Here is a 20933-nt window from a genome sequence, read left to right on the forward strand (position 1 = left end):
GAGATGAGTTCATTAGAGTTATTAGCCTCAGAAATTGCAGCCCAAATAAATGCTTCACAGAGTTCAAGTAACAGACACTCAACATCAACTGTTCAGAGGCTGCGTGAATCAGGCCTTCATGGTCGAATTGCTGCAAAGTAACCACTACTAAAGGACACCAATAAGAAGAAGCTTGCTTAGGCCAAGAAACACGAGCAATGTACGTTAGACCGGTGGAAATCTGTCCTTTGGTCAGATGAGTCCAAATTTGAGATGTTTGGTTCCAACTGCCATGTCTTTGTGAGACGCAGAGTAGGTGAACGTATGATCTCCGCATGTGTGGTTCCCACCGCGAAGCATGGAGGTGGTGGTGTGATGGTGCTTTGCTGGTGACACTGTCTGTGATTTAGTTAGAATTCAATGCACACTTAACTAGCATGGCTAAATATAAAATATATTTTGATTTGTTTAACACTTGTGGTTACTACATGATTCCGTATGTGTTATTTCATAGTTTTGATGATGTCTTCACTATTATTCTACAATGTATATAAATAATGGTGTGTACATACAGTATAGACAGTTTATGAATAAAAAAGGTGTGTAGAGCAGTAGTTATATAGGATGAGCCAATACAATATATACTGTACATATAAAGTGGGTCAAACAGTATGTAAACATTATTCCTCAAAGTTGAGCATCCCTGATCTACATCAGTCTGTCCTATCTGGTGAAATTCTTCTGTCTTATCTGGTGTCCTGTGTGAACTTAAGTATGCTCCCTCTAATACTCCTATCTCTCTCGACCTGAGCCCTAGGACCATGCCTCAGGACAACCTGGCCTGATGACTCCTGGCTGTCCCCAGTCCACCTGGTTGTGCTGCTGCTCTGCCTGCCGCTATGGAACCATAACCCGTTCACTGGACATGCTACCTTGTCCCGGACCTGCTGTTTTCAACCCTCCCTCTCGCTCTATTGCACCTGCTGTCTCAACCTCTGAATGGTCGGCTATGAAAAGCCAACTGACATTTACTCCTGAGGTGCTGGCCTGTTACACCCTCTACAACCACTGTGATTAATATTTGACCCTGCTGGTCATCTATGAACGTTTGAACATCTGGAAGAACGACCTGACCTTAATGGCCATGTACTCTTATAATCTCCATCTGGCACAGCCAGAAGACTGGCCGCTCCTCAGAGCCTGGTTCCTCTTTAGGTTTCTTCCTAGGTTCCTACCTTTCTAGGGAGTTTTCCTAGCCACAGTGCTTCTACATCTGCATTGCTTGCTGTTTGGGGTTTAGGCTGGGTTTCTGTATTAGTGATGGGTCGTTCGCGAACGAGTCGGCTCTAAGAGCCGGCTCTTGTAGGTGAACGTTGTGAGCTGGCTCGCATATCAGAAGATAAAAATAAAAAAAAATTAACATAGGAATAATCAAAATATTTAAATGAATAGAATTAACTAATTCAAAGAACAAAACAAAAAAAATATAGGCCTAAATGCTCAAGCGCACACATTCGTTCTGAAAGATCTGCAGATCCTCTGAGCTGGTGGAAGAGGTCTCTGTCTACCCAAGGCTTACTATAGTCATGACAGGTCAACTGCACAGTGGTCACATCCGTTCCCTCTGAGAGGGTCTTCTCGAAAACGGGACAAATAATTACTGAGAGAAGAAACCACATCAGCCCCTCGAAAGTGAGGCAGCTTGCATTTCTGAATGCAAATCTCTCATAAAAGCAAAATATGGTCAGCATTGCTGTGTGCTGCTGGTTATAACTTGGCAATAAAGAAGAGAGAGAAAAGAGGGACCAGTTTAAATGTTTTAAGTGGGATGCTGCAGTTTTGCACATTGTTATTTATTTTTCTTTGATATGGTGCAATATTATTTTGTTCAGATTGTATTCGTTTTGAATTGGTACATTTATATGCACTTTGTTTATATACATGAAACAAGTTATACTTTAAATGCACATGTGTAATAGCATCCTTTTTTACATTTATTCCAATTTGTGGGATGCTGCAGTTTTGCAAATTGTTATTTTTCTTTGATATGGTACAATATTCTATTATGCTGTTCAGATTGTATTCGTTTTGAATGGTTAGATTTATATGCACTTTGTTTATATACATTCAAAAGTTATACTTTAAATGCAAATGTTTAATAGCAGTTTCATAACAAACCAATGTATTTTTAAATACATTGTGGTTAAGGTAGAGTATGATTCCATTTAATAATTTAATTGGAATTGTTTTAACACCAGTCAAACTATCGCAAACGATTTGACTTGAAAAAAAATACAAAACATATTTTTTTAAATAGCCGTTTGGGAGGCAAAAGAGCCTGCTCTTTTTGGTGAGCTGAGCCGAACGAGCCGGCTCACTGAAAAGAATGCCCATCACTATTCTGCATAAGCACTTTGCGACATCTGCTGCCGTAAAAATGGCTTTATAAATACATTTGATTTGATCATTTGATCATGAAAGGCCTATATGATATACTGTATGTGGCTATAACTGTACAGTACACTTATCTGCTTACTGATTTTCACTCATTATTACATGCACAACACACCTGCTTGTCGCATAACAAACGTGTTTTCCCAGAACTGGCCAAAGATAAGTTTCATTTCACCATCGTTGCCACTCCTAAATCCTCTGTTTTCACGTTTTCTGAGTTGTACTGCCCCCCCGACCCCCTCACCCGTCACTCAACAACCTAATCCAATCAAATGATTCATTCGGATTGAGGGGTTGGATTTAAACCAGACGAAATCCCACAATAAATTGTTTTCTTCACACACGTCTGAAATTTAAGAACGGGTTGGTGTCGCAGTTACATTCTGCAGTGTGAAGAGACTGATCTGCACGTAAATAATCCAGGTAGGTTTATTTCTTAAAGCATGCTTTACATTTCCCTCACTGTAGTTCGAGGTAGAAGATCAAACACGAGCTGTTACAAAATGTTCCTAATGAAGTATTTACCTTGCAATGATTCAACCCTGTCTATGATACTGTATAGTTAACTAAATGCTTCCACCAACCCACGTATGGGGTCAATTTCACGCACTATGTATTGAATTCAAAATAAAATAAATCGGGAACATGAAAAATAAACCTGAGAATGTAAACATTATATTTGACAGGTGAAATATTGCATGTTGAACAAAAAAAAAAACAATTGAAAGCAAAATGTATAGAATTGTAAACAAAAATAAGACAAATGCAAAACTTGTAAGCAAATAATTTTTAAAGCGAGAGTAAAACCTTATGACAAATGATTTAGGTTAAACTTTCCCAGCAACCAATCTTGTCGAATAATTTTTTTCTACGCTCTGACTGTATGTACTACCTTTTGGTTACGCTACTCGTTTCTTTTCTTTCACGAAGGCGTAGACAGTGAGGCTCCATTTGTCCGCTAGTTTTGGAGTGACGGTTCGTCTTAACCCAATCAATGAACATTTTATTTTTTACCATTATTTAACTAGGCAAGTCAGTTAAGAACAAATTATTATTTTCAATAACGGCCTAGGAACAGTGGGTTAACTGCCTAGTTCAGGGGCAGAACGACATATTTATACCTTGTCAGCTCAGGGACTCGATCTTGCAACCTTTCGGTTACTACTCAAACCACTAGGCTACGCTGCCGCCCCAACATGATAGACAGGCTTTTTTTTCTATTGCCTACTTAGGTAGACGTTCTGACGTCACCTCGTTTTAGCTAACGTACCACGGGTCAATAATGTACAGATATTGGAAGCATGTCTATTAATGACAAACTATCTAACTACTTAGGTAAGCATATGAATTACCTGTTGCACAACGGTCGGCGCAGGTGTTGGTAACTGGTTCGCCATACACCTGCACCGAATGTTGTGCAACAGGTAATTCATATGTTTACCTAAGTAGTTAGATGGTTTGTCATTAAATGTATTAGATAGACATGGTTCTAATATCCGTACTGACTGACAATTGACCCATCTTCAAATACATTCAACTTTATTTTTCATGTTCACCATTTATTTTATTTTGAATTCAATACATATGGCGTGAAATTGGCCCATACCCTCGACACAGTCTATTACCTATCACCACACTTTTTTCACACACATTGTAAACATCTAAATGTTTACAATATCTTCCATTCTTTTCCCAGGACACCAGACTGCATTTCTGACTTCCTGAGTGTAGCGTGTTAGCCAACTTTTGATCATGGCACTGGACGGATGTGGCCAGTTGTGCAAGTGTATCCTCATCCTTTTCAACATCCTTTTTGCTGTAAGTATCTGTAATCTAACTAAACTGTAGGCCTAGTGGTAACAAATTGGTATCTGGTGTGTATGAGAAAGAGAAGGGTGCTGGTGTAAAATGTAAATAGTTCAAAGGGCATTATATATTTATCTTTGATCAACCTAGGCAGAATTTGCCATAATATATGCTTTACTTAAAGCCAAATAAGCTTTAAAGTCAAATAGCTAAATCTCATATTTCAATTTTGTCCAGACCCTTGCTACCATCTCTGTATGGGTAAGAGATTCACTGCTGTTATTAAAAGGCTGCATGTATTGTCTGTCTGATTAAACCCCTTTCCCATCAAAGTATCAGCTCATGTCTATTGCTCACAGTTGTCCACTTCAAATAAAATTGGATTTGTCACATGTGCTGAATATAACTGGTGCAGACTTTACCGTGGAATGCTTGCTTATGAGCCCTTCCCAACGATGCAGAGTTTTAAAAGAACAATACAAATAAAATAGTAACACAATAAATAAAATACAGGAGAATGGAGCTACAGACAGAGAGTACCACATCAATGTGCAGCTAGCTATATACAGGGAGTATCACATCAATGTGCAGCTAGCTATATACAGGGAGTATCACATCAATGTGCAGCTAGCTATATACAGGGAGTATCACATCAATGTGCAGCTAGCTATATACAGGGAGTACCACATCAATGTGCAGAGGTACGAGGTATTTGAGGTAGATATGTACATGAAGGCAGGGTAAAGTGACTAGGCATCAGGATAGATAATGATAAAAGATAACGGTAAAAGTAAAATAAAGAAACAGCAGCAAATTGTGTGTAATGTGGATGTAGGTCTGTGTTTCGATATGCGTGTGTGTTCGTGCGTATGTAGTGTACGCACACATCAGTTCTCCTTCATTAATGGAAATGAACAAGAAATTTTGTTTCAACATGTTGGCGTTCATCCACACAACCGCTTAGGTGACCCTTCTGATCGGCTTTTATATCCAATCAATGTAATAAGAATACAAAAGAAGCAACAAAATAACATTTACCTTGCTGCTGAAAAGCAAGCCTAAATCATGGAACAGGCAATAGTATGTGAAATATGAGCCGACAGATGCAAAACCACAGACTTACTGCATCATTGGGGTGTGGTTAGTCCACTAACTGATAATTCAAGCAGGGGAATTCCCATATTAATGAATCAAAAGTAAGAAACGAAACCAAAAACAAACTTAAATAGCAGAGTAGAATCACACAGGTGTGCTGTTTAATTAGTTGAACTAGTTAAGTCCTGCCCACTGGCTGAGGAAGCTATTCTGTTTAGTATTTATTCTGTGCTTTGAAAGGAATGCCTATTGAAACATTCTTAATGTCTTGTTTATCTAGCTTTCCCAAACTAGACTATATTTATTTGTAGTCCTTTTTTTTTAAACAGTGCTGCACCTCACATTACATGATGACATTACTGTCATCATATTACCAATCATCATTGTCGGATGAAAACCTCCAAAACAAACCTTTCAGGAAATGGGAAAAAAAACTTCCATATTTCCCCATTTAACAATGAAACTATTTTGAATACATTTCTTGGTCCTAGAGTCATGAAATGTTCACAGTACATTGAGGGGAGTTACTGCTTTCAATATACAGTACAATTCGAAAGTTTGGACATACCTACTCATTCAAGGGTTTTTATTTTTACTATTTTCTAAACTCAGCAAAAAAAGAAACATCCTCACTGTCAATTGCGTTTATTTTCAGCAAACTTAACATGTGTAAATATTTGTATGAACATAACAAAATTCAACAACTGAAACAAACTGAACAAGTTCCACAGACATGTGACTAACGTGTCAAAAGTAAACAGTCAGTATCTGGTGTGGCCACCAGCTGCATTAAGTACTGCAGTGCATCTCCTCATGGACTGCACAAGATTTGGCAGTTCTTGCTGTGAGATGTTACCCCACTCTTCCACCAAGGCACCTGCAAGTTCCCGGACATTTCTGGACATTTCACCCTCCGATCCAACAGGTCCCAGACGCTGCTCAATGGGATCCGGGCTCTTCGCTGACCATGGCAGAACACTGACATTCCTGTCTTGCAGGAAATCACGCACAGAACGAGCAGTATGGCTGGTGGCATTGTCATGCTGGAGGGTCATGTCAGGATGAGCCTGCAGAAAGGGTACCACATGAGGGAGGAGGATGTCTTCCCTGTAACGCACAGCGTTGAGAGATTGCCTGCAATGACAACAAGCTCAGTCCAAGATGCTGTGACACACCGCCCCAGACCATGACGGACCCTCCACCTCCAAATCAATCCCGCTCCAGAGTACAGGCCTCGGTGTAACGCTCATTCCTTCAACGATAAATGAGAATCTGACCATCACCCTTGGTGAGACAAAACCGCGACTCGTCAACGAGCACTTTTTGCCAGTCCTGTCTGGTCCAGCAACGGTGGGTTTGTGCCCATAGGCGGTGATGTCTGGTGAGGACCTGCCATACAACAGGCCTACAAGCCCTCAGTCCAGCCTCTCTGTCTATTGCAGACAGTCTGAGCACTGATAGAGGGATTGTGCGTTCCTGGTGTAACTCGGGCAGTTGTTGTTGCCATCCTGTGCAGGTGTTGTTACATGTGGGCTGCCACAGCGAGGACGATCAGCTGTCTGTCCTGTCTCCCTGTAGTGCTGTCTTAGGCGTCTCACAGTACGGACATTGCAATTTATTGCCCTGGCCACATCTGCAGTCCTCATGCCTCCTTGCAGCATGCCTAAGGCACGTTCACACAGATGAGCAGGGACCCTGGGCATCTTTCTTTTGGTGTTTTTCCAGAGTCAGTAGAAAGGCCTCTTAGTGTCCTACGTTTTCATAACTGTGACCTTAATTGCCTGTTAGTGTCTTAACGACCATTCCACAGGTACATGTTCATTGAACAAGCATGGGAAACTGTGTTTAAACCCTTTACATTTAAGATCTGTGAAGTTACTTGGGTTTTTACGAATTATCTTTGAAAGACAGGGTCCTGAAAAAGGGACTTTCTTTTTTTGCTGAGTTTATATAGATAACGGGCTTTGTTGCCAAAATCCAGAAGTATCCCTTTAACACTAGAACATCTTTTACACTATGTTGGTAACACCTTGTGTGAGACTGATCTTGAGGTGTGGTTGCACAACCGGTTTCATGCACAGTTTGTTGTTTCTTCCTCTGACAGCTGGTGGGTTTTGCAATGTTTGGGTTGGGCTTGTGGCTGAGGTTAAGCTCTCAGACAAGAGGATTTTTCAACGTAGACCTCAACACACAACCGTTTGTCATCGGTGAGCTCACACAACTCTGCTCACTACAAATTTCATCCCCAAATGCTTTGGAAAGCTTTTTGCAGCTGTAAGCCATGGATAGACAGACTATACAACTTTGTTTATTAATGACTTATAAACCACTTGAAAATAATTTAAAGTATACCTTTTAAGTGTTACTGAAAAATAATTCATGCTGAACAGCTAACATTGACAAATGGGCATCTCTTTCTCCCTCTCATACTGTAGGTGTGTCAGTGTTGATTGTTTTAGGAGCAGTGATATTGCTCGTGGCTGTTTTCGGAGACTATGGAGCATGCAATGAGAATAGGACTGCATTGGGAGTGGTAAGCTACAACGAAAAGAAAAACATCAATTTTCCATTAGTTACACTACACTGAAGTGGGGGTACAAAGTATTTGACAGCCCTGATTTAGAGGCATGAGTGGGCAGAGGTAAGTAACCTTAGCTATTAAGAACATACATTAGTTTCACTTCCTAATAAGAGTTCCTCACTAGAAAGTATCTCAACTTGTTCAGCCCAATATTTCACCCAAAGCCCATACCCACAAAGCACCAGTGGAAATCTAATCTGTGACATGGAGTGTTTGGATTGTTGAGTGAACCTGCTGCTTTTTCCCGCCACAGAATTCTCAGGTTCTCCTTGCCGCACCTCTGACCTCTCAAAGGCCTAGCAAGCACTTGTCATCAATCCCTCAACTGATCCGCTACCTCAAGAGCCATGGTGCACTTTGCAACCATAGAGGAGCACTGGGAATCTTGCCTCTGTCTGAGAAGGCCAGAGACTTTTAAGCTCCCATTTAACAAGAGCTTGAGATAGGAAATACTTGCTTCCTGTATGAAGCTTTGCTGCAGGAAATGGTCATACACAAAAATGTATGCCAACTCAGTGGGTGACCTGTTTCTTGGTTCACCACCATTCCATGGGTATTGCGACAGGTTTCCAGTTCTTAGGGATAGTGAGTTCAAGGAAGAGGTCAAAGGGTCTAACAAAGTTCCTAGATTTGGAAAACAATTTCACAGCATGAAATAACCCAAACTATTATTATTATTAGCTATTCCCCTACGAAACACACTACAGTCCTAGATGTCAGAGAGAAACAAATGATGCAATTATGATTGCTTCGTATCTCAGATTGACAAAGCAATGCACTTACTAATTTACAGCTATGATGAGCTGACACTAGTTTTTGGCTGCAGGTTCAAGGTAGAAATCAGACAGTGAATTATTTATCTTGCCCAGAGCTTCCTGTTGCCATTTTGATGCAGCGGTTGCTTTCTCTGTGTGGTTTATTATTGGATGCATGACTGAGCGTGTCATACAGTATGTGATCGCTCTCACATTAAAATCAGCACTCCGGTTGAGGAATGTTAGCAATTCTATGCTTGAGTAGCTTGTGAAGATAGCCAGTGATTTACTTTAGAGGCACATAGTAACCTTCAGTTTCTCAGAAAGGTCATGGTCTATTCTCATTGTTGCAACTTCAAATTCAAGTTGATTTATTGTGCATACATTTAACGTCAACACATAAGAAATAAGTCAATTTAAAAGGACAGTTTATACATATCCAGTGATACTGTGGTTATATGTGTGGTAATTCATACTGTATGTGTTCTGCTGTTTACCTGATTTGTTTACCTGCCCCTCCTAGTTTTCCTGCCTGCTGGCTATCCTGGCCGGAGTAGAGATTGTAGCTGGTGTGCTCGCCTACGTGAGAAGCGATAAGGTGAGAGAGGGAAGGGAAAGAGGGAGTGTGAATTATGAATGATAAACAACTTCAAGCCAAGGCTTCCCTTTCACGCAGATCACCAAACCCTGTGCTATTTCATTAAGTGGTAGTAGTCAACAGTAACTCTACCTCATGTGTTGTTGTCTTCTCTTTTTGCTGTACAGGTGGGAGAGCAGCTGGCAGAATTCTATATGACTGTGTACGCTCAGTATGTGAACAAACAAGACCCTAGCTTGACTGTTACCCTGTCCATGTTCCACAATGTGGTAAAGATCAAACCTATTCCCAAACTATTAATAGCATCACAGCTTTAGTTAGGCACATTTCATTCCATCAGAGCTAATTCAATCCACAGCTCTATAACAATTGTACAACTATTGTAACAATTATGTACACATTCTGAATGGCCCTTGCCTTCTCTCTCTCTCTCTCTCTCTCTCTCTCTCTCTCTCTCTCTCCTCTAGTTGCACTGCTGTGGAGTCGTTGGTGCCTTGGACCTCTTGGTCAGAAAAACATGTCCTGATACCAGCTTTTTGGAGACCCTCAGACTCCCTGTGAGTGTGTTCATTATAGGCCAAATCCTATTAACTTAAAAAACATGTGCAACCTGAACTTCAATGTATTTCATGCATTGTTGTCCATCCAATGGATATTTGCGAGTAAATATAAGTTACAGGTGCAGGGCTGGCCCGCTCACTAGGCAGACGCCTGTGGTGGCAGATTGACGATGGCGGCATTTTCTAGACTAAGCTGAACAAGACGCACCTCCAACAACGCATAAAACCTCAAATTTTTCTACCTAAAACCCATGACAAATTCACTCAACCAATGGCAAATTAGCTTTTTAGGTGAGCACTGAAGCTGCCCTGTGCCCACTTTCTCAAAGGCACGGCATTTTTCGCTTGTCCATTCACAGCGCACCTCTCCAGGGTGCTGTTGGAGAGACGCATTGCTGCGGCGCTCTACCAACGTTCCATCAAATCTAGTGTAAATCATGTAGCAAATACAGGATATGGTAGAAAGAGTACGTGGCCTTTTTCTGTAGCCTACAGGCTGGAGATAATCTATGTCAATGTAATGAGTTGGACACTTTTACAACATGCAGATTTCTCAGATCAAAGAACCAAACCTAAATGGCACCCAATCAAACGTGCTTACACTTTAGCAACATATGCTAAAAACAGGACAGGTAAAAGTAAAATGGACAATATGGAATGGACAATCAGGCTAGTCACACCAACTGCTGTCCAGGAGTTTCACCCTCTGGGTTAAATTGTCATGATCAGTGGCTTCAAGTTTGTATCTGTAAATTTGTTGAGCTGATCATAGCGAAATATTTAATACTTCAGCATTTCCTGCTGTGTAAACACATTGCAAATAGGCTCAGGATAACTCCTGATAATGTTGGATAGCTGATATTCAGAGTTTTTAATCGCCAAATTGATTAGTCACAGCCAATGCAACGGTCTGTTTAACAAACGGTGGGCCTACCACATGGATGGACATTCATAAAATTCCATTGTGGGCTGACAGTTGGCTACACCCCAGTAAGCAAGGACCGACATATTTTTTTCTTGGTGCAGTCCGGCCCGGCCTTATTTTCCACGTCCACAGATGTTGGTTTTTGGTCCAATCATAGACGTCTATGTTTGGTTCAGATTTGGTGCGGCCTTGCTTAATGTCCACGGACACTGATTTTTGGTCCAATCTGAACCAAATCAGATTTCGTCTTGTGTGGACTGGCCTTGATTTGATAAACATAGACGTCTATAAACGACATCTTTTCAACTTTCATTCAGAACCGAAAATAAAACTGATTTCAAAGTCTGGAAAATATGTATTTTTCAACGTGCCATAAAATACAGAACCGAAATTGAACATAACTTCAACGTCTGGCAAAATACGTATTTTAGGCAGATTTTTTTTCTTACTGGGACCATTTTGTTTTGCTCATCAGGACCGGCCCTTTACAGGTGCATCAGTCGTTTCTCATATTGACTGTATAAGACTATAATAAAAACATATGTAAAATAATCCATTGACAGTGACAAATTACATTTTGTTACTTTATGTTTTTTCTAGTATGGAGGCATCGAGGAGCCTGGCCTAGATTTCCATATCTCTGCTCTGTACTGAGTCCAAGGCCCTAACCCGTTCCCCTCTGGTGTCTCTGTCCCCCTGCAGGCCTGCCCCACAGTGATTCTCAACCTCTTTGAGTCCAAAGCGCCTCTGGTGATGGGCCTCTTCCTTGGGACTGCTGCTATGCTGGTAGGCAATACTACACACAGTTCAGTGGACAAATTTGTTAACCAGGGTAGATGTTGCTGCAGGGTTAGAAATGCACTGGTTAGAAGAGAGCCACAGACGGGTGTTGTTACATTGTTCCCATGCTGAATGTGATGATGAAACTGATTGTCAGGAGAGTTGAAGCAAACCAACCCTCTGCTTCTCCTTTGTTATAAACCCATACATTTGTCTGTTTCTCCCATCCTATACCATCTCTCCCCTCCCCCTTCCTTTCCCTCTCTCCATCCTTTCAGATCTTTGCCCTGGTGTGCAGCACCCTCCTCAGCAAAGAGATCCAGCGCTCCCAGTCCTCTCCTCCCCCCTACATCCTCCTCTCCTCCTCTACGGTCCTCTCCCACCCTAACCCTAACCAGGACCCTGTCTTCACCCCGCTCCCCGTCATACCTGTGGCTGATGCACTGTAACTCCTTACCCGTCCATCTTTATTTACACCAATGATCTATGATTCTTTCCTTGCACAGTCACAGATCCTCTCTTTCCACTGCTCAGTAAGGTCAATGTCTAGTCTCACTGCAGCTATCCAACTTCTACCATTAAATGTCTGGAATTAGTGTTTCTCGTCTTCAATTCACACTCTTTCTTGGTACATTTGCTTGTCTCAGAAGCAATATTTTAGGTGGTGATTTGCACTCATGAATCTCACCCTGTTGCAGCATGTGGTCTAATCCTGAAGGTGATGGGGGGTGATCGCTCACCCTGCTCTCTTTATCTGATCCCATTCTGCTTAACCCTTTCCTCCCTGCATCCCCACCTCCTCCTGTTGCTCCTAGATCATGGCCCTGGTGTGCTGCAGCATCCTCATGAAACAGATCAAGATGAGTCACCTCTCTGCCCCCTGTACCACAACCAGGCTGTGTAGTGAGGGGACAGGACCACCACCATATTCAAACACAGTTTTCTCCACTAGGAGACCAAACCAGATAGTTGTCATTCAGTGACCATCACCCCATCCTTTCACGTAATACTTCTGGTAAGGCGCCCAATAAAAACGGATGTCCTAATTGGCTTTCATTCATTTGCGTAGCTGGACAGGGCTCTAGATCATCTTGACATGCCATTAGCAGCGCTCAGAATGAGACCACACCATCCATTTAGATGACATATGAACAGGGCAGACAAGACACTGTTGCTCTGTAGCAGCTGTTTGTTCTGCCCCTCTTCCCACTGTAGTCCTTAATCTTAATTTTTTTTAAACCTTTTTAATCACTTATCAAATGTTACTGAATAGCTGCTCTTGCTGACATGAATGCTGCTTACATGAAAGGGACCATTTTATTAAGATATTCAATGCTCCGTATGACTGAGAGCACTACTGTAATCAGAGAAGTGAAGCTGCTCATGCTTAAAAAAAAGATTCACTGTCCAACATGTTGACCTTTTCCTGTAATCACATCAGTTTAGAATCATGTTTGTGTTGCAATACATATCAATGTACTGCTGACAGAATTAGCATCTTAAAATGAGTGATCTTAGAAAATGTATTTCTTAAGGTTATAATTTTTACACGGATTTAACTGTGAACTGGATTGATCTGAAGTTGGTTCTCCATGCCAAATTGAGTACATTTATTAACAATGTAGTTAATTAACATCTTAATCATTCTTTACAATACTAATCCCCCAACTCCAGCTCCACTTGTACGCTCTGAGGTGATATGAAACACCTTTGATTTCTTCATTCCATGTTTGGATGTTGACGTCGGATGATATCATATACAAAGTTGAGTCAGGGATCCTTAAATATGGCTCTGGAACATTCAAATTTGCTTGACTTATTCTATTACTTTGATGCCAATTTCTAGCATGTGAACTGATTTTTATACGCAAACTGTAATGTATGCAACTGGGATACATTTCCTTGTAATTTTGAGTCACTCAAACCTTATTGCTCTTGGGAATCATATCTCCCTGAATGCCCTGTCAAGCAGCAGTTGTAATGGAGTGTGATAGAATAAACACTTCATATGGAGTGCCTTGGGACACTAGCCAAAGTGTTGCCCTGTAAACGCAGACCGTGTCAGACAGGAGTGGGCCAAATGGTGTACCTAACCAGGTCAAGTGACTAGTAGGGAGTCTTATTTTATTGGTCTTCATGAGAATTTCAATTTCCAACACTTGTTTTGCACTGTGAGAACCGCTTATGTTCTGTTGCAAGTTAATACTACTGACTGTGTAACGTGTTTATTTTTTATTTAACTAAGTCAGTTAAGAAAAAATTCTTATTTACAATGACGGCCTACCCCAGCCAAATCCTAACAACACTGGGCCAATTGTGCGCCGCCCCATGGGACTCCCAATCACGGCTGGTTGTGATGGAATCGAGCCAGGGTCTGTAGTGACACCTCTAGCACTGAGATGCTGCGCCACTCATGGCACCAAATGTGGAGCTTTTTGTTAAAATAAAGTGTTTTTTCCCTCTTGTCTGATGTCATTGTGCTTACTGCTTGACTGATTAAGTGCTGGAGAAGAACAAATCATTGACCAATTGTGAGTAAACATGTATTTGTTCAGTTGTCCAGCTTTGGTCCTACAAATGAGTAACAGTTAATGTAACTAAGACCGCAAATACATGTGAGTGTCACATTGAATACTGTAAGAAACAAGTACATTTGAGCACTACAGTATTAATACAGCACATTATAATAACTTCAAGAAATGGATGGTTTGTACTCACACCTTGTGCTCAAAATTGTCCAAACCATTATAGGAGTGTTCATTCAACCACTGAAGCAGCCCTCAATACAGTCCCCATCTGCTGAGGAGCACACCTCTGTGGAGCATATGAAGTAGATCTGTTGTGGATGAGGACAGGAGAACACATTCAAACGCACTGACCACAGAGTACTGTAACAAACTCAGTCTATAATATGACCCCATTGGCTTAAACTGACCTCCTGGTCCTCCAGGTGGGAGGGACTTCCTGTGGGTAAAGACTGGAAGGTGGTGATTGTGAGCCTCTGGGTGTGACGGGGTTGGGCAGGAGACTGGGAGTCACCACAGCTGAAAAACGAGACAAAACAATTGAGGTTTTCTTCAGACAAAATAACTGCCTGTTCACTATATGGACAGTTATTTAGTGGAGCTGAGCAGCAGGTGCTGTGGAAAAACCTAGAGAATATGGATATTTCATGCATCTATGCAGTGCTTTCTCTGTGCTGTTGCATGTAAACAAACAGGAACTATAGTGGAACAACCTACCCGTCATAGATGAGCAGCCAGCGGGCCCGTGGTGTCTGGGTAGGCCAGACAGTAGTGCACCAGGAGCACCAGGCCAGGGTCCATGTCTGGGGGGCTCAGCAGACCCACCTCCAGGTACAGAGGCCACCCCTGAAGTAGACTGAGTGGTCGATGTTTCTCTGGGTGAAGCTGCTGTAGTGCTCATCTACAGACGGGTAAACATGGGGAGGGTACGTGGTTAGTTGGCAGATACAGTATGATAAAACCCACTCCTCAGAGTCTCCATAGCTCTGCTGCTACTCCTGAAGGTTTCATTACTTATACAGTCCTACATGTAGCGATTCGTAGCTGGACAGCCAATGAGCCCTGAGTGGGGACGGGGGCTAGGGGTGGTGTTCCTCACCTGGTACCTCACCCTCCCTGAAGAACCAGGAGAAGACCTGCACTCCACCATCAACCTACACAGAAGACAAGCTCATGTTACACTATCCCATATGTACTAAAGGATTGCAAGTTCATCATCATGGTTTGAAAGCATTAGCATTCAAATGGTAACTTCTGGGAAAAATAATGAAATACATTTGCTAGGGATTTGAACCATTTGTTCTTGTAGTAAAATGGCTTTACCGGACAGGTGAGTCTTCAGGATGTGGTGCTGTGTTTATGTTGTGTGGAAAGTAGAGCGTTGAACTCCAACAAGTGGACCATGGCCTGACCATCCTCCTAACCAAACAGACATGAGCATCAAACTATAACATACAAAATAATCATACACAAGTAATATGTTGAACAGTTTTATAAGGATGTGGAGTAGCAGTACAGTAACATACGAATCTGTGCACTCCACAGCCATCCAGGGGTACACTGTACAGGTCAGAGGTCATCCTCTGGGGGGTGCAGGACACATGGCTGTCCGCAGGCAGAGGGGGAAGGGTGACCGTGGGGTCCACCAGAGAACCAGGGACCGCAAAGACAAATTGAGGCCCCGATGTACACTGAGGGTTGACACACACACACAGCCTGAGGACCTAAGACACAAATCGGCGCATTGTGTAAACTAATGAGTAGCAAAGCAGTTCGAAAACTGACATTCCCGAAATACCAAGCATGTGCACATGGCCTTGGACACACTGGAAGACCACTTCCACTCCTCCGATCTCAGATCTTCCCCTGGGAAGTGTTTTGATGTCGGCGAAACACCAAACAGCCACATAGCAACACCAAGACCAGTAGCTTGAGATCGAGACTAACCATTCACAAGGTAAGAGCAGCAACCTAAGGAGCCGTCACAGTCATAGTCGGACAAGCCACAGGGTGTTTGTGTATCGGCCTTTAAACCAGGGTCTGTATGGAGGAAAAGGAAACGGTACTGGTGTGACAAACCAGGTTTATGAACTTCTACATAAGAAAGAAGTGGATATTTGATACGGAAGTGAAACCAATTACACTGTTGTCTCCAGGATCACCTAGTAGAGGTGAGGAGCCCTCTTGTGGCTCTTTATAGTGCATGCACTGATATGAGACAACCACAGCCTTTCAATAGTGGTGCAGTTCACACACAGTAGAAATATTCAAGATGAAGACTTACCTTTCATCACTGTGTCTGGCAGATCTCCAGGGGGCCCTGGGTTGGGATGATGAGGGGAAGGAATGGTTGAAGGTTGTGGATGAATGATGTGATGGTGTGAGGGGTTATGAATGGGGTTGGTGGTAGGACAGGGTGCATGGGTTAGACTCGCCACAAGAGTGTGGGCAAATCTTCCTCTTCTATAATGGTCAGAATCTAGGGGAGCTTGAGCCCCTGATGTCTTTTCGGCATGTGTACTGGGATCACTGGGTTGCTGATGGGTGATTTGAGATGAGGGTAGTACAACGGGGGGAAGTTTGGAAAGAGAAGAGGTTGGGTTGCAGCATGGGCAACAGAGGTAGAACTAGTAGACAGGCTCTTGGCTGTGTGTGAATTGTAGGGTTGTAGTTGTGGAGGCCATTTCAGGTGACCATGAGGGTGTGACTTTCCACTTTGATCAGGAGACAACGCAGGGGGAGATGGGACAACTGGAGGTTGTTCGTCCATGGGTCTAGAGGGATTGTTGGTCTGGAGACCAATTCTGTGTTTCTGGATCGGTGGAGGCTTGTAAGGAAAATTAAGAGTGTATTGGTAGAATGGGATCTCTGTTAAGGTGGGAGATGAGTTAGGTTTCAAAGGTTGAAGATGAATAAAAGGGTCATCACATCAGGGTGATGGGATATCTTGACTTCACCACTGGGTGTTTGTGGGGTGTAGTAGTGAGGATAGGGTGGAGGGTGAGGCACATGAGGAACAGGAGTTCTACGGTGTGTTTGTGAACTCCATTTTCAACCCTCTCAAAAATGTTTTCTTGCCTAACATCATTATTTGGAAACGGTATATTGACGATATTTTTCTTCTATGGAGGGGTGATGCAGAACTGCTCCAGGCGTTTTATGCTTTTCTTAACTCCTGTTCTGAACATTTGAGATTTACTATGCAATCTGATACACGTCAAATCAGTTTTCATGATCTTCTGATCTTGTGTGAAGATAATGTTTTATACACTGATCTTTACAGGAAACCTACTGATCGTAACAGTTTGTTGAGGGCTGATAGTTGTCACCCACTTCCCTTGAAAAATAGTTTGCCCTACAGCCAATTCTGTCGAATCAAAAGAATTTGTATTAAACAATCAGATTTCGACAGAAATATGGCTGAGACTCAGGATAAGTTCAAGGAGAGGGGGTTCAACAATGATCAGATTAATATTGCCATTGAGAAAATTCAAAACAAAACGAGACATGACCTTTTTCAAGGTCAGTCTCGCAAAAAGACGCATTCTTGCGTTCTCACTACCCGCTATTCAAAGTGCTCTGAACAAATTAAAGGAATCGTTCACAAACATTGGCACATTCTGAAATATGATGATAGTCTCGTTAATGTGTTTTCTGATCTTCCCCTGGTCGTATTCTCACGGGGAAGAAATCTCAGAGACCAATTGGTACACTCTGATTTACCACCCCAAGATATTCCTGAACAACGTCTCTTTGCGCCCATACTGGATGGAAATTACAAGTGTAATGGCTGTGCTCAATGCAATGGCACTTATAAATGTAGATCCTTTAAACACCCCCAAACAGAGAAATCTATCCCAATTAAAGGTGTTATTACGTGTTCCACTAAGGCAGTTATTTATCTTATAACTTGTCCTTGTGGTAAAAATGATGTGGGTAAAACAAAGCGTGAATTAAAAGTACAGAGCATCGTAGCACCATTAGGTGCAAAAACTTAACTTACCCAGTTGCGGCCCACTTTTTGGAAGCAAACCATCCGATTTCGTCTCTGCGTTATATTGGCATCGAACATGTCACCCTCCCGAGGAGAGGGGGTGAACTTGATAATTTATTGTTAAAACGAGAGGCTGCCTGGATCTTTAATTTAAAGACCCTTGCTCCCTTCGGTCTCAACATAGACTTTGATCTGAAGCCATTCTTGTGATAATTGTGATTTTGCCATTGTAATTGTTTGTTAGATACATTTTAGACTACAAATGCTATGATCGTATGCTATTCATTTGTTTGTCTTTCTGTATGTTCTTTGTATGCCATTTTTTTTTTAAATATTTGAGTTAACCAATGATATTAGGCCATACTTGGCCATGATTACAAACACCTGTGTGTCTCTTGACACTATATAAATGACTCATCTTGCAGTGTTTGTGATGATACCCTGATGAAGACAGCTTTGCTGTCGAAACGTTGGTTATTACATTTTTGCATCTGAGCTCTTAGTGTGCGGCTTTCCTTTATTTTCTAGTGTTCTACTCCGCTAGCCAGCACCTCGCCTTTATAGGTGTGCGTTTCTTTTTTCTAGATTGTGAACTGCTAACAGGGAGAGTAGAGGAGTGAGAGGAAGGGCTTATCAGGCTGAGGGCGTTGGGGTGGGTTATAGGGAGGCACTTTGGGGTGGTCGAGGTAGTAGTGTGGAAACACCGGGAAGATCGGGTTAGGGGTGTGAGGGGCAGGTGGTTCAACCTGAGGACCATTGGTGGAAGTACCCGTCTTGGCACCAGGACTGGGCCCTTGAGGTAGCTCAAGCATAGGGATTTTGGGGTGATGGTAGTTGTGGTAGTATGGGTGGAGAGTATACTCAGGGGTTCGGAGAGTGGGGGCTTCAGAGTGAACTGGATGACCAGCTGTAGTGGAAGAATACTGAGTAAAATGGGGGTTATTGTAGTTGGGAGTTGAGAGGGGGGACTAGAGGAGAGGGGTGACTGGTATGACTCACTGAGGGGCATCGTGTGGAGGTAATAATACTGATAGAATGGGTAGCCCTGAAGACGCTGAGCCAGGGGAGGATGGACAGAGGGGCCTGTAGTCAAGGGAGAAGTAACATGGATACCAGGGCTGAGAGGCTGATCAGGGGGCAATGTGGGCAGGGGATTGAATGGGAAGGATGGGTGACGCACCGGGTAAGATAGGGTTATGGAAGAAGGATTAGACAGCAGGGTTGTGGAAACTGAGTTTGTTGGGCCCATAGTTGCATAATGGGGGACATCTACTGCAGGTCGGAGGGGTTGTATTACTTGGTCTGGCAGAGAAGAAGGACAGGCCAATGTGATGGCTTTCTCTCCTATTTGAAGAGAGAGAGTGTATTTTCCATCCTGGAAGAAAATGTACATTATTTCATTTAGGTGGGGAAATGATAATGTCACTGAGTGTACAAATATTAGGAACATGTTTCCTAATATTGAGTTGCACCCGCTTTTTCTCTCAGAACAGCCTCAGTTCTTCGGGGCATGGACTATAAGGTGTCAAAAGCGTTCCACAGGGATGCTGTCCCATGTTGACTCCAATGCTTCCCACAGTTGTGTCAAGTTGGCTGGATGTCCTTTTGGTGGTGGACCATCCTTGATACACACAGGAAACTTTTAAGTATGAAAACCCCAGCAGCGTTGCAGTTCTTAAAAAAAATAAAAAATAATCACCTTTATTTAACCAGGTAGGCCAGTTGAGAACAAGTTCTCATTTACAACTGTGACCTGGCCAAGATAAAGCAAAGCAGTGTGACACAAACAACAGAGTTACACATGGAATAAACAAAAGTACAGTCAATAACAATAGAAAAAAGTCTATATACAGTGTGTGCAAATGGCGTGAGGTGGTAAGGCAATAAATAGGCCATAGTAGCGAAGTAATTACAATTTAGCAAATTAACACTGGAGTGATAGATGTGCAGATGATGTGCATCTTGACAAACCGGTGCGCTTGGCACCTACTACCATACCCCGTTCAAAGGCACTGCAATCTTTTGTCTTGCCCATTCAACCCTCTGAACGGCATACATACACAATCCATGTCTCAAGGCCTAAAAGGGATCATAGCTTTCACCTGGTCAGTCTCATGGAAAGAGCAGGTGGTCCTAATGTTTTGTTCACTCAGTGTAAAACACAACATTATTAAGCAAAGAAATTGGTTTAGCAAATTTCATGTAAAAGCAAAAAGGACAGTCAAGTAGCCCTGAGTCATCATTTCCATCCCATGTCATAGCACAATAGGAGTGTCACGGCTCACCTTTGATGTGATCCCACAGGTAGTGAAGGGTGCAGATATGAGCAGCTCTCCATGTTGCCTGTCCATACTGTAGCCACACTGCAGGGCCAGCGAAAGCAGTGGTGTCCATTTTCCTCTAACTGCAGGGGGAAACCAACACAGCTCACATACAGACCTGACAGTATCCCCACAGACTCATGATAGCAGTAGAAATATAGTTACAGAAACATTGGATTCAGTCCAAATTATGCCTCTAAATCTGTCTGTTCAGCAGCCATAATGTGCAGGCTGTGTACAATTGTGATACATTATACTATAGAACTCCACACTTACCCTGGACTCGGAGCTCCTCTTTGGCTCCATGAACTTGCAGTCTGACAGTCATTCCCTGAGACGAGCAGCAGAGGGAGGAGGGGGCCAGGGCCTGAGCCTGGGACACTAGGCAGGACATCTTCACGGGGGTCCCTCTCCAGTTCAGAGGCAACACATAACTATCATCCTGTCAGCAGCACCGCAGGCCACGGGAAAGAAGTGAATAATGGTGTGTGAAGAACAATAGAAAAAGCTTTTATGTTGACAGATGACAGTCACAGAACAGTTTTGACCTGCCAGTCTGA

At 42.6% G+C, this 20933-nt stretch overlaps 1 protein-coding gene across 2 annotated transcripts; it reads left to right on the forward strand.

The window, feature by feature from the left end:
* Nucleotides 1-2578: 2578 nt before the first annotated feature.
* LOC106607104 (CD9 antigen) lies at nt 2579-13998 on the forward strand. 2 transcript variants are annotated; one of them, XM_014203707.2, is made up of 9 exons: nt 2579-2856; nt 4130-4251; nt 7439-7541; nt 7770-7867; nt 9194-9268; nt 9436-9537; nt 9736-9825; nt 11456-11539; nt 11812-13998. In XM_014203707.2, exons 2-9 carry the CDS (start codon nt 4186-4188, stop codon nt 11980-11982), a joined length of 789 nt encoding a protein of 262 aa, XP_014059182.1. In that variant the 5' UTR covers nt 2579-2856; nt 4130-4185; the 3' UTR covers nt 11983-13998. The 2 variants fall into 2 exon arrangements, with proteins under 2 accessions (XP_014059182.1, XP_045576372.1); XM_045720416.1 differs by having other exon boundaries at nt 12349-13998.
* The last annotated feature ends 6935 nt before the right edge of the window (nt 13999-20933 follow it).

This window comes from Salmo salar, chromosome ssa06 (genome assembly GCF_905237065.1).
Source record: "Salmo salar chromosome ssa06, Ssal_v3.1, whole genome shotgun sequence".
NCBI lineage: Eukaryota > Metazoa > Chordata > Actinopteri > Salmoniformes > Salmonidae > Salmo > Salmo salar.

Excerpts from the sequence above, each read along its gene's own strand:
- LOC106607104 (XM_014203707.2), top strand. The coding sequence starts at position 4,186 with ATGGCACTGGACGGATGTGGCCAGTTGTGCAAGTGTATCCTCATCCTT. Across the intron at positions 9,269-9,435 it reads CCTACGTGAGAAGCGATAAG|GTGGGAGAGCAGCTGGCAGA; the intron begins GTGAGAGAGGGA and ends TTTGCTGTACAG. Across the intron at positions 11,540-11,811 it reads TTGGGACTGCTGCTATGCTG|ATCTTTGCCCTGGTGTGCAG; the intron begins GTAGGCAATACT and ends CCATCCTTTCAG.